This window comes from Melanerpes formicivorus, unplaced genomic scaffold, assembly GCF_026170545.1.
Source record: "Melanerpes formicivorus ecotype bairdi unplaced genomic scaffold, bMelFor1.0.p_v2 SCAF_3, whole genome shotgun sequence".
In the NCBI taxonomy this organism is placed as follows: Eukaryota; Metazoa; Chordata; class Aves; order Piciformes; family Picidae; genus Melanerpes; species Melanerpes formicivorus.
Window position 1 is genome coordinate 13,027,633 of NW_027142355.1, and position 13,483 is coordinate 13,041,115.

At 40.9% G+C, this 13,483-nt stretch overlaps 1 protein-coding gene across 3 annotated transcripts; it reads right to left on the minus strand.

The window, feature by feature from the left end:
• Positions 1-5,333: 5,333 nt before the first annotated feature.
• Positions 5,334-12,790, minus strand: CBLL1 (Cbl proto-oncogene like 1). 3 transcript variants are annotated; one of them, XM_068166854.1, is made up of 6 exons: positions 12,580-12,790; positions 9,657-9,824; positions 9,266-9,363; positions 8,967-9,050; positions 8,072-8,145; positions 5,334-7,561 (listed from the first exon to the last, which is right to left on the minus strand). In XM_068166854.1, the coding sequence occupies exons 1-6, from the start codon at positions 12,773-12,775 to the stop codon at positions 6,520-6,522; spliced, it is 1,662 nt and encodes a 553-aa protein (XP_068022955.1). In that variant the 5' UTR covers positions 12,776-12,790; the 3' UTR covers positions 5,334-6,519. The 3 variants fall into 3 exon arrangements, with proteins under 3 accessions (XP_068022955.1, XP_068022948.1, XP_068022961.1); XM_068166847.1 differs by having other exon boundaries at positions 9,266-9,366; XM_068166860.1 differs by lacking the exon at positions 12,580-12,790 and adding an exon at positions 11,007-11,099 and having other exon boundaries at positions 6,094-7,561; positions 9,266-9,366.
• Positions 12,791-13,483: the final 693 nt, after the last annotated feature.

Here is a 13,483-nt window from a genome sequence, read left to right on the forward strand (position 1 = left end):
GATTTCCCCAGCAGAATGAAGACACCGGTGCTACTGTGCAAGGCACAGGGGAGATCTTGCTTTAAATACTCTTCAGAGCCCTCTGCTTCAAGAAACATGAAGTCAAACTGCAATTAATGAGGAAAATTGCTATGAGGATCTTTGTGGAATGGAGAGCCTGTATCTGAGGAGTGGCAAAAAGAGATGTACTTACATCTGGGATTAAACCTAAGAGAGGAAAAGCTGTGGAAGATAAAAAAATATTTCCCTATGAGGAAAAAAAACCAACCAAACAACCAAAAACCCCAGATCAAACTAACCAAACAAAACTCCAAACAACCTAAACAAGCAAGCAAGCAAACAAACAAAACCACACAAACTCACCAGACATAAACATAAGCTGAATATTGGAAGACTTTTTCTAATTTTTACAATGTTAAGAATCTGGAACATTCTTTCCAGTTAGAATAAGTGGAACAACAAACCTAAACTACTTTTAGGATAAGGCTTGACATATTTATGAAAATCATGATATCACATCATACCAGCAGAATCTGCAGTGACCCAGGATGCTCTTTCCAGTCCTGTGCTCAGGTGCACTTACAGAGACTCAGGCAAACATCCCTAGCAAAAGCAAGTCAGTCTGGTGAAATACCACATATTGCACTTCAAAATCATATTGGATTTGCTGACAGACTTTTGGTTAAGAAAACATTATTCTTTTCTAAATTGCACTACTCCAAACAATTAATTTCAAAACTAATGACTCTTCTGACATAGCAGTGCCACAGAATACAAGTCCTCCTTCCAAAACTTCCAGAGTACAAATCCTTTCTTAAAAGGACACGATACATAGGAGGCCTTAACCAGAGAGCCTCACACTGCCATCCTCTTAAATCACCCTACACCTCATTTTTTAATGTTGACAACATCAGTATTGTACTTCTGATGCTCTTTGTGATTTCTCCCTCCAGGTACTGGTTATTTCTGCATTCAACTCTCTGTTACTGTAATCCTGTTTTCTCTGGACAGTTTACCCTCATGCAGATCATAGCATGTCTTGCTATGTTGTGGGGTATCTGGTGAGATTTACTGGCTTATTCTTGAGACAGGGGCCTTTGGAAACCTAGACATTTATTGCTCCTACACTGGGCACTGCTGCTACTCAGAGCATTATCATGTAGTACTTTTTAGCATTTTACTCAAGACTAAGCTAAAAGGCAAATGTCATACCTGCTTCTTTTTGGAGAGCTGACATTCACATTAACTCATCCTCACATATTCTGAGGACAGCATACTGCAGATGCTTAGCAACTAAACAGGCATTTTGAAACCAGCCAGATAGACGGAAAACACAGAAGCCATAGAGCCTGCGATGCTCAAGCCTACTCTCAAGCTTCGTTTTCACTCTGCAAGAAAGAGATTGCCTGTGTGAAATGTAGAGACAAAAATATTCCAAGTTACTCAGTTATTCAATGTCTTGGGCGCCATGGAGCATTGAAACATGCAAATCCTTATTTTTTATCTATTTCAAACTAAATTTCTATTAAGGAAAATTACCTTCAAGCACCTTACCAAAAAGAAATGTCACTCACAGTCCTCTATTCTTTTCCCCTGGGCTGAGTGTGGACACCTTTCTTTTCTCACTCTTCTTGATGCATTTGCTCCATTTTGCATCCTAAGAAAGCATCTGCAAGTTTACCTGATCCAGAAGGGGCAAATAACCAGTGCTGGAACTCTCAACAGTACTTACATAACTATATTTCATGTAGTAAATAAATCACCATCAATTATCTTGGAGCTGTATTCAAGCATTGGTTTTCACATATAGAGCTGAAGAAAACTCTTGTTGATTGACACATGCACATCTATTTAAGATAACCCATTTTCGTTTTTTTAAATCAGTTAGCCTGTAATTTTCTGGTGAAACATTATTACATAAAAACCAAAACATTCCTGACCACTTGTATACATTGTCACTCTTTCCATTAATGAAAAGTGTATTACAATCAGTCGTATTAGCACTCAAGAATCACTTGCAATTTCCTACGTGAATGAAGTTTCAAGATGATTGAGCTAATTTACCACCCACACATTTCCAGACCTATGTTCCTCTGCTGCATTTTTTTAATCTTTTATTGTCTTGTACTGATAAACTGAGTCAAAACTGAAAACCAAAACAAAACACAATAAATTAGTGCCCCATATTTAGAAAACACGGAGATACAATTCAGAGTTGCAAGTTTTTAAATTCCCTTCTGTCTTATAGCTAAGACTAAAAGGAGATTTAAATTTCATTATTCTCACTCACATTGCCCAAGCAAATGTGGCTAGGTCAGTTTACAAACTGTTCAGTAAAAATCATTCGTATGAATGTAACATACCTGAACGCAGCAAAGAACCTCACAGATGTGAAGGCACCATTACTATACAAAGATGATTTAGCAATTGCTTTGAATTTTTACTCCATAAAATAAAAACAGGGCAAATACAACTTGTATAATATTGACATTTCCTTTTAGAAATGGATTCAGGATGAAAATTAATACAAATCTTGTACATTTCTCTGATGCATTGGACCCTGTAGTGCTATATATATGAACAGGAAAAATCCAACTGTATTCTCCATGTATTCAATTTTACATTGTAAATGCAATCCTCTGTGCTCCTTCAGTTCCCTAGGCTTGACAGTACCTTCTGATGCAAAGCTGTGCATGCTTTTGGCAGCAACATGGCACAAATCAGACATTTGGTTTTACAGAGCAGAAAATATCTTAAGAACAGAAAGGTGTATTCAGACTTGATCCAGAGAGTATCCACTTGATCCAGAGAGTATTCTCTATCCAGGAAGGTTTTCTAATTCCCTTGATCAGACTTTTAAAAAATTACTCACATTTTCCTTTTTTTAAAAGGCATGAAAATACCACACACATCTAGGTAACAAATCTGTATGGTAACAGGTTTTTTTTAAACTGCACTGAAGTACATGTTCATGCAATTAGCCTCTTCTTGTAAAGCATGCAGTTACAGATACTCTTCTAAGCAAACTTTTAGATGGAATCTAAGATAAAGCCTTAGCAGACGTGCATCGAAACCATGGATGTTTTGAGGCCATCTGCTAGTGTCCTTTCATTCATTCTAGGGTGGATACAAACTATCATCAAATACCTTTCCATTCTTTTATGTATCATTAGTAGAAGAACCTACAATGGCTGATAAATTTAAGCATCACCAAGAGTTCTCGTCAAACCTTGGATCTGTTTGGCAAAGCCTCAAGAAGATCACTGCCATAGACAAGGATATTTATTCAAATTAAACATCGTTAATCAAATTAAAATGTCTTTACAGGAAGACATAAGTAGGAATTCAGAGAATTTCCAAGTATATCTCACCATTTCTAAGACTATCAATTATACAATTAAATGCAATACATGGCATTTCTCAACTTTACACTGAAACAAGTATTTTGTAAAACAACTGCAGCTGAGCAAAAAAAAAACCAAAAACCCAACCAAAACCCAAACAAACAAAAACCAACTACACCCCAAACCTCCTTAAACAAATTAAGAAAACTGTTACCAAAAAGTCTCAACCAACACAACGTTTTTTAACTTTGTAAATATGAAAGCATCAACAGTACCCATACACAGGTATGCTTAGGACTCAATTAATAAATAAGGGTTTAGGTGTTCCTATACAAGCAGGACACAGAATTTTGACCCAAGTACTGCCTACATAAGATGACTTTTCACAAAGATTTTTGATCCAAGGTCACTGAAAAATTCAAGGATCCTACTGATTTTTTGGGGGCAGTATGTTCATAGGACATACATAACCTGTGCCCCAAATGTAGAAAAAGTTATCATTCTCAGCAATGACTTACATTTACCTTTTGTGCTTTTTGATAGAGCAAAGGCTGCTGTTCAGCTGCCTCAGCACTCTCAGAAAAGCTCTTTCTCAGTAACTTTAAGAATAGCAGTGGACCCAGAACCAAGTGAGAACCCTTTATCTGCTTCACAAGAGACTGGATAACGTAAATATGCAACTTTGCCGATTTCTAAAAGCTACCATGATGAAGAGCTGTTTCCTTATGACCTCTAGATGACAGGTAGCTGATTACAGAAAGTCTTATTTTCCAAGAGTGTATAGATGAGATTGATGCATGTCCCTGCACAAAAGCCTGTCACATGGTGTCCTTGTAAATCTGCATGTTACTTTCTCAGCCTAAGCAAAATGAAACTGCTACTAGAAACCTAAGTATATTTAAAGTAGGTACATCCTACATTAAGTCTGGATTTGCAAAGAACTTTCATCAGATATTCAGACTGCCTCTGAGATGAAGTTTTATGCTGCAATAGACATGTGCCCAAGTCTCCTTCCAACCAAGAAATTTAAGTGACAAAAAATGTTTCTTAGAAGTTCCTCAGGTGTTTACTCTCAAGTTCCCAAAACAAAGTAATGCTGGCAATCATTTTCACCTTCGTATACACTGAAACAGTAAATTTTCAACCAACCCCATACCATAGGCCCACTATCACAACCAGCTTCCCATTTTCTGCACCAGTGAGTTTTATCTGGAATTACTGATTTTACAGACAAACCAAAACAAATACCTCTGTCTTAGAAAGAATATTACAGCAAAGCAGACTTTTAACTACTTGACACTGGCCTTTTGTATAGCTTAGCATCTGTCTCAGAATTCATTGGCACATGACTATTTAAAAAGTAGTCCAAAAGATTTTCTTGCAGTCACAAAGAAATCAGTGGCAGTCAAGGACACAGATTAAGTCTAAAGAATCCTTGTTATGGTAGTTAGAGAGGCAGCTCATGAAGTTTTGAATGATGCACTGCCAAAGCTCTTCCACACATTTAACACCTAAGAAGCAGGAATAAAGCTTTACAAAATAAATAGTAACATGGATGCATTAAGATGCTTCCAATTACTTTAGAACAGCAGGAAATTACAAACCTTAGAAAAAACCCAAAGGATTTCTTCATCTAAAAGCACCACGGATAGGAATGTGGCAATGGGGGGGGGAACAAAAACAAAACCCCAACCAAACAGAAACACCAAAAAAATCCCCAAACAACCCAAAACCTAACATTGCTTAGAAATTGAAAGATAAGATAAGCACTCCATACAACAGTCATCTTACTGTCTGGTTCTGCTGGCAGCTGCACTAAACCCCAATGTTCTCATTTTATAGCTGTATTTCCCTTTGAAAGTATGCTTACAAAACACAAATTTCAGGCCAAAACAGACCTGAGGATCTGCTTATCGAAAAACAAAATAAAGCAAACCACCTAACTCTTCACTGCTTATTTAAATCTGTATCACAAAATGGAAACAGATAAAGGATGTGTAGCTTTTTATTTCTTTGTACCTACATGTGGGAGTTCAGACCACCTCCTTCAGGCTGTCCAGATGGAAAGTTTTCCAACTGTCATTATATAGTGACAGAGGCAAAAAACACTTCCCTACTAAAATCAGCTGCTTCTCACAGACGTGGCAAACCAATTCACAGCCATTTCCATGCAAACACAGCCAGAGGTAAACAGTTTGAATTCAACTCCAGTGCGCACTGTACATGCAAGAACCTTCTGAGTTAAAACTAGGTTTATATAATAAACCCACAATCCCCAAAACTCGAATGCCTCACCAAATCCCCCAATACATTATTACACGGGTTCGTGTCATGCCCAAAGTTTTTTTTCTGATAACTTTATCCAGAAGCATAAAGAGGGGAAAAAACTTGAAATGGAATTCTGCATGTCTGATTTGTAGTGGCATGAATTCACCACAGCCTGAATTTGTTATAAGCAATAGTAATTATTAGAAGAAATATTTCAATTTCACAGAATCACCAAGGTTGGAAGAGACCTCAAAGATCAGCAAGTCCAACCTGTCACCACAGACCTCATGACTAAACTATGGCATCAAGTGCCACGTCCAATCCACTCTTGAACACCTCCAGGGACGGTGACTCCACCACCTCCCTGGGCAGCCCATTCCAATGGCAAAATATTTCATTATGCTGCCCCTCCAGAAAGTATTAGTGCTGAAATGGAGTCCCAGAACTATATCCATGTTAACTTCATATAAAAACTCATCAATTTTACAACCATATTTCAATTTAATTATTGTACACAGGTTAACAAAAACATAGCACAAGTGAAACTAGACACTGGATTTAACAGAAACAATATTCAGAATGGTACAACACATGTTCATTTTTTTCCAGGAAATAATGTTACAAGTGTTCATCTTAAGACAATTTAGCCACACTAGAGACAGTTCTGTTAAAATGCAACTGTGGTCTACTAAGCCACTTATTTTAGCACTACAGAATATTTGAAGTCAGAGTCTTACGGACAAGGCTTAAAAGTCATTAAAGATTCAAACCCCCAAAGGTCTTACAGTCAAAATGACAGTATTTTTTTAAAAAGCACAACAAAATAAGCCCCAAACAATCAATTAAAAGGCTGTTGTATATAGTTTTATCCTCTTTACGGCACTCTCTATTCACACAATTGCGCATATCATTGGTAATAGGGTCTGTATCTGGCTTGATCAGGGTGGTGTGGTCCAGGAAGTGGGGCCTGAGCAGGAGGCCCTTGCATCCTTGGAGGTGGAGGTGGGCCCCTTGGAGCGGGCCATATCCCTGGACTCATTCCCCCAGGCTGTGTGAAAGGGGGGCTAAGAGTTCCTTGATCTTCACTGAACTGTGGCAATGAGTTAGGGTTATAGTGATGGGGAGGGGGTGCATTTACATTTACAGGGGGACCTCCATGCTGAGGAGGTGGAGGTCCTGGAGGAGGATGATTCATATATGGTGGCATCTGGGCAATTATATGTCCAGGTGGTGGGGTTATTGGAGGAGGAGCAGAGGTCATTGGTGGTGGAGGAGCTTGGCTATATACCATGTGAGGAGTACCTGCTGCCTGGGGAGGATGCTGCAGAGGATGGCTTATTGGTGGAGGTGGTGGTGGGGGTGGTGCATAATGTTGTTGTGGAGGCATAATATGATGAGGGTGTGATACCACTGGTTGACCCTGGTATTCAGGATGATGATGAGCAGGTGTGGGGGCTGGTGGAGGTGGTTCTCGAGCACCTGAATTTGAATCATCCTGAATAGGGACCGTTATTAAGTTGCTGTGTTTTCTTGTTGAAATCCGGAAGGTGTCCTGACTGACTGGGCGAGGTGGTGGTGGTGCCATTGACATCTCCGCAGGAGGTGCACGAATATCTTCATGTGGCTGGTTATAATGCTCATGTGGCACATGCTGTAAAGGAGGTGGTGGCATCATGATGTGCTGCTTTGGCGGAATGTGGCTCATATGATGTTTCTCAGGTGGCAGTATGAAACGCTCAGGAATTTCAGCAGGCGGTGGTGCAATGGGAGGATGTACAGGTTCAATCGGAGGACGAGTAACAGGCTTTCCAGCTCTCATATGACGATGGTTGATGTGAGCTTGTAAGTCCCTCTGGGACAGGTAAGTTCTCTTGCACCCCTGGACAATGCTACACATGAAGAGAGACCCTCGTACACACTGCTCGATTCGCTGCACAGGTTCATTACAGCTAAATCAAAAGAGAGTATTTTTTAATTCACATCACAGAGAGCTCAATCTGCAATTATTATTTTTTTTAGAAGTCAACTGTTTACTGTAATTAGCAAAGTTAGAACTTACAATCTTTTCTCCACTGTAACAACAAAAGATTGGTTATTAAGTTTCTCTGGTTTGTAAGTCTCCAAGAACTTACAAATTTCATGAGGTGGAAATTTATAAATAGCATCACTCTCCCTGCACATTAAGACTTACCAAGAGCCACTCTTATAAAGTAAATCAAACTGCTATTTATTCCTCTTCAAATGATAGCAATAACATGTTTATCTACCCAAATACTTAAAGAGCAAAGTAAACACTGATCTCTTCTAGTCCCAAAATACAGGATATGAAACTATAATCAAGTGGTGTAGCAGAGTACTCTACTGCCTTTGCTAAACGTATTTAAATAAGAACCAGGTTAATACAGTACCTGAACTATTTAAGTTAAAGTACTTTTCTACATGTCCTTGAGATCACTTACCCTGGACACATCTTGTCTCCCTTTTTCTCATGCAGTATAGCACAGTCATAGCAGAAAACATGCTTGCAAGGTATCTAGAGACAAAAAAAAAGGACTATGTTAAGACATCATACATAAGTATCTTTGTCATGCTGTACAATATAGTCCCTCCTTCCAGTACACAATTTCATGATAATAAAAGTACTAAGTTACTTCTGAGGTTAACAGGCATACTGGTAGGTAGCAGTTTACAGCATCCTTACATATGTTACTTAAAGTGTGTGTTGAGTTTGGGGTTCTTTGAGGTAGGTTTGTTTGGGTTATTTTAAGTGCTGGCAAAAATGTATAGGCAAAATAAGTCACTGCAATAACACCAACACTGAATATTTACAGAAGGTGCAAATACAATCTGTTTAGACATATCTTGCTGGCAAGGAAGGAAGGGTTTAAAAGCGTTAACTGTCATTAAGTTAGATCCTCAAGCCTGTTACATCATACTTAGAAAACTAATTTAGTCTCAGAGATTTTGTTACACTAATTTTAGAGGGACATAAAAGTTAAGTGTTTTCTAACTTTAGGTCTTCAATTGAGACAAAGGGCTTATTTTTAAAGCTAAGAGGAATAAGGTCAAAACCTACTGAACCTGAAGGTTTTTTGTTGGTGACAAGTGTTTGTATCTTTTGTTTAACATTTTCAAGCTTACTTTATTAACAAGGAGGTAAATTGAAATGAGTCAGACAGGTGGAACAAACACTTCAGCAATGAAGGCCTCTAGTTCCATCCTAATATTCTTCTGCTGTTTGGTCAGAACTCTGCTGAAATCAGTAACCTCTGGAGGCCTCATAGAGACATAGTAAAATCTAGTTTTACCTAAAGGGAAACCATGGCTGCATTTTTCACTGATAATTTTACTCACCATGCGTCCATACATTTTGATGGGCAATCCACACTTATCACAGAAATGGACTGGTGTATCATCCTTTTCCCCCAGCAAGTTTATCTGATAGAATAGAGGGTGGGAGAAAAAAAAAAAACAAACACACACCACTAAAGCTTCTCATTTAAATTATCACCAATACTGAATTAGTTGAGAAAGAAGAATACCACAAATGTGAGAAAGCAGAGAATGTATTTTCAGACAGTCAAAAAATAGCAGAAACACTTTCAATTAAGAAGACATCTACCAGGACTACCTACACTTCACAATGACTTTACCTTATAATCCCAAAAGATGGGTCCAGGGAATCTCCTTTGATTGCCAAACATTTCTCCTCCTTTGCATTCATATCGCTCCTCTTTGTTATAATCAAATTCTTCTGTGAAAAGAAGAAAGAGAAGAAAGACACAAGCCAACCACAACAGTGTCTCTAACTGACACCAGCTACTATTGAGAGTATGTGCCATTCTGTAATGAAATCATCAAGAGATGCCACAACATTTCCAATCTGCTGGGCCCATGCTTCAGAAATGTACAGTCAAGATATTAAAACAGGTCTGATCTTGGAATGTGCACCATTTAATCCTCACAGCAGTACCCAGAAATTTGAGATCTGGAACAGAATAATTTACTTCCATACTACAGGGCTAGTATTTAGATTAAACTTACCTTCATCGCCAGCTTGTGTCTTTGAGGGCACCCTGTTCATATTTCTTGGAGTTCGAGGTGCAGGTTTGGTTTTAGTGGTCTGTTTTGAGATAAGCTTTATAGGGATTCTTCTACGAACATCAAGACCACCCAAAGATGCTGAACTATTTGTTCCTTGCAAATCATTATCTATGAAACAAAAAGAGGTTGACATAATTTTTCAGTTATCTAATAATTTCTAAAGAGGCTAAATATGAATAGAAGCATTTTAAGAAAAATGTTAGGGTTTTTTAAGTTTATCTAAGACTCATGCAATGTACCAAAGTTTAATCATCAGAATATAAAATATTTTCAGAAACAAGTGACAAGTCACAAAACTGTATTTGGGACATCTATGATTTCAGGGGTTTCACTTCTGATGAAAAAAAAGAAACAAATAAAAAGAGCTATATTAAAAAGTTAGCTAGTGTGTCATTTCTCCAAAACAGGGAAAATATTTGTCTAGTTCCTCTCACAGTGTGAATAGTACTGAAGAGTTAAGTCTTCGTACAACTTTGAAAACACAGAATTTCTTACGAGACAAGATCATTACAACTTATGGAAGCTGATTATTAAACTTGAAAGGAAACTAGTTCCTATGTTAACTCAGTATCTTGACAAATCACTTAGAAGTTTAGCATAAAGCATCACAAAAAGTATCAAGTACTTAAGAGCATGTAGTAGCAACCTTGCTAAACTGGAAATTATTGTTCCCCACTATATATAGAAAGCTCTTTAACCAGATTTAAATCTGAGTAAAAAAAGCAAGAAATAGCCGAACACACATATCAGTAGATTCAGGCTTCAGGAGATAATCTAGAGGGGATAGTACAACAAGCAACATCAATGAAGGGAGTACAGCTCCCTGATCTATGGCAGAGTCTACCTTAAACCACTGCATAGCATCTCATAGAAAACCAAGGTTATGTCCTTCACGAATCCACCCAGCTCACTTTCATTGAAAATTAAATGAAACACCTCTAACAGGCATTGCAAACGGGACTAGCTCATCCTCAAAAAGATGTGCCTGCCACAAGCTGCTACAGTGCAAGTCCTGCCATTCTTCTTGACATGATACAGCAGCCCTGGCTGTGGCCCCAGGAGATTACAGCATCGGGACACTAAAATTAGGGCTCCATTAGTGTAACTCTGTACAATGCCTCAAAAATTACTGTCATTCAAAGTCTACAACAACCTCACACAAGAAGTAGAAAGAAAAAACAAGGAAGAAAAGGATAAAAGGGATTGCTCCAAGTTATTCTGCAGTTACCAGCAAAACTTGGAACTGTGTCAAAGTTTCAATTTGTGACTGTGCCCTGACAGTCACTTTACCTCAAAATCAGAAGCCTTTCATTTCCTCTAGCAGATCACATGTATTTATTTCACATAGCACTGCACTTGACATGTTTCATTCTAAAAGGCAGTATCAATAAAGCCTGGGTTTACTTTCCTTCGTTTTTTTTTTGCTTTGGTTTAGGCTGTCCTGCTGGCCAAAGAGATTACCCAGTAAACATACAACTATGACACCAGGGCTCCCCAGAGATTGATGGACCACAACATCAGAACTAATAACGCTAAAGCTATCTATATTCTACTTGTTGGGAAATTCCATTTTCTACCAGAATACATAAAAACTTAACAACACAGACCAGAAAAAAAAAGTCTATCTGGAAACTGGGATAACAAACAAATTTTAAAAAACCCAAACAACCAACTTGTGTATTATTTAGCCCATTGACCTCCTAATATGAAACAAACACGTAATCACACTTTTCTTCCACACAGCTTTGCAAGCTAGAAATCAGCTGCTCAAGTAATCCAAACTAGCAAATTTATTAGTCATTCATGCATCATGCAAGGATAATGAATTCCAGCCTGCAGTCAGAACTAGCAGGATTAAGTCCAGAAATAAATATGAAAAAACATACAAAAACTGTTAGGGGTATTTAGGAAAGGTCCAGTTAGAGGTGCTACACAACCCTGAACTGTCACCTTCAACTACGTAAGTTTTATTTTGCACATCAGGGCTTTTAAATTCATAAACACAGCTCAAATCCTATACCATACATGTACATATAAAATGCAATCTTTACTAGGAGGCATAGAAGAGGAACAACAACAACAAAAAAATATCGGGGGGGGACCAAACAAAACACAAGCACCAAACCGAAACCATGTCAATACAGCTATTCTTTAGACTACACCAGCAAGCTGACCAGCAAAGCTACAAAACCAAATCTAAGAACGTCAGCTTCCTCCGCAAAACACAACTACCGAAGTAGAGAACTTATCCTCGATACCGATGATCAAAGAAACGCAGCAGGCAAACAACCGCCTGGCTGCCACCTCCGAAATGTGACAAGCTGCCTCCACCTGCTGCAGGCCAACGGGTGCACACCGGACTGTTTGTCACAGACCGCCTGTCCACCCCGAGAGCGCGCAACCACAGCCGGCAGCGGCCGCGCCTGACGCTGCGTCAGCTCTCCTCCGCGCTCCACAGCTTCGGGACGGAAAGAGGGTCTCCAGCGCCGGAGCGGCCCTTCAACCGGCGGCTGAGCCCTGCTCGGGTGGGAAACAGGGACCAAGCGAATACGGTCTAGGGAGGTGGAGAAGGGGCCGCCGGGCGCGACCGTTAAGACTGCGGACAGTGGTCGGGGGTGGGGAGCAGCGGACCGCGAGCCCGGCTCTCAGGGAAGAGACCAGGCCCCGCCGCGCGGGCCGCGAGAAACCATGGCGAACCTAGGCCCCCCGCCGGCGTCACCGGGCGCCAGGCCACATCCCACTGCTACCCTGGAGCCTCCCCTCACCCGGCAGCCCCGCGCGCGGCCTCTCCGCGCTCGGTAGCACGGAGTGGGCCCAGGTGGGAAAGGGAATAAATGGGTCTCCCTGCCTCTCCCCTCCTCACCATTGTGGTCCATGATTTGGCGCGGGGCACTGTGGGAGCGGAAGGGTGCGGCCGAAAACGGAAGCGGATGGGAGACGGGCGGAGGGGTGTGTGTGAAAAAACTGCGCAGGGGGGAAGTGTTTGCCGTGCTGCGCTCGCCGCGCCCTTGTGGAGCGGCCACTCTACTGCAACACAGCGAGGGTATGACAGAGCCCATGAGAGAACTCGGGAGAGCAGCATGGCTCTGCTCCGCGGCAAGAACCTCACTCCCGACAGGCTCTGCGGCGAGGCCGGGGAGGAAGGCGTGGCCGCTCCGCAGTGCCTGCTGGGATGGCGGGTGGCGGAGCAGTGCCCTCTGGGGTCTGTAGTGCCACATGTGGGGCGCCTGCTCTCCCTTCCGCCTGCACAGATGGCGGTGTTGGCTTTGGGTACTATTGTTTTGAGAGCCGCGGGGTGGCTGGGCCGTTCTGGGCGCTGCTCGGCGACTCGAAGAGGTGTGGAGCCTCCGTGCGCTCTGCTCTGTTCAGGCCCTGCGGTTCTCGCCAGCGCTAGCAACTACCTTGTGCGTTCCTCTCGGGGCCCGTCCCGGGCTCCGGGAACTTCTGCCCCGCTGGGAACCGCTTCCCGAAATTGTATGCGGAATTTACAAGCGTCGTCGCCTGGGTGGCTGGGCTTTGGAAGGTCTTGGAGCTGCTGCAGGGAAGAGTAGCGGCGAACTGCCTGACAGTTTCGGGTATGGAATTGCCAATACTTCGATGGAACCGTGAAGTGAAGCTCCAGTGCCTCCTAAATCTTCACAGCAATAGAAGCTGAAGCAATAGAACATCAAGCTACTTTGTTTAGTTTCCATAAACTTAGTATTTTGTAAATTCTATGTAATTCAGTGGAATACCGTCATTATAATAAAGAATTCTTCTGTGGCACC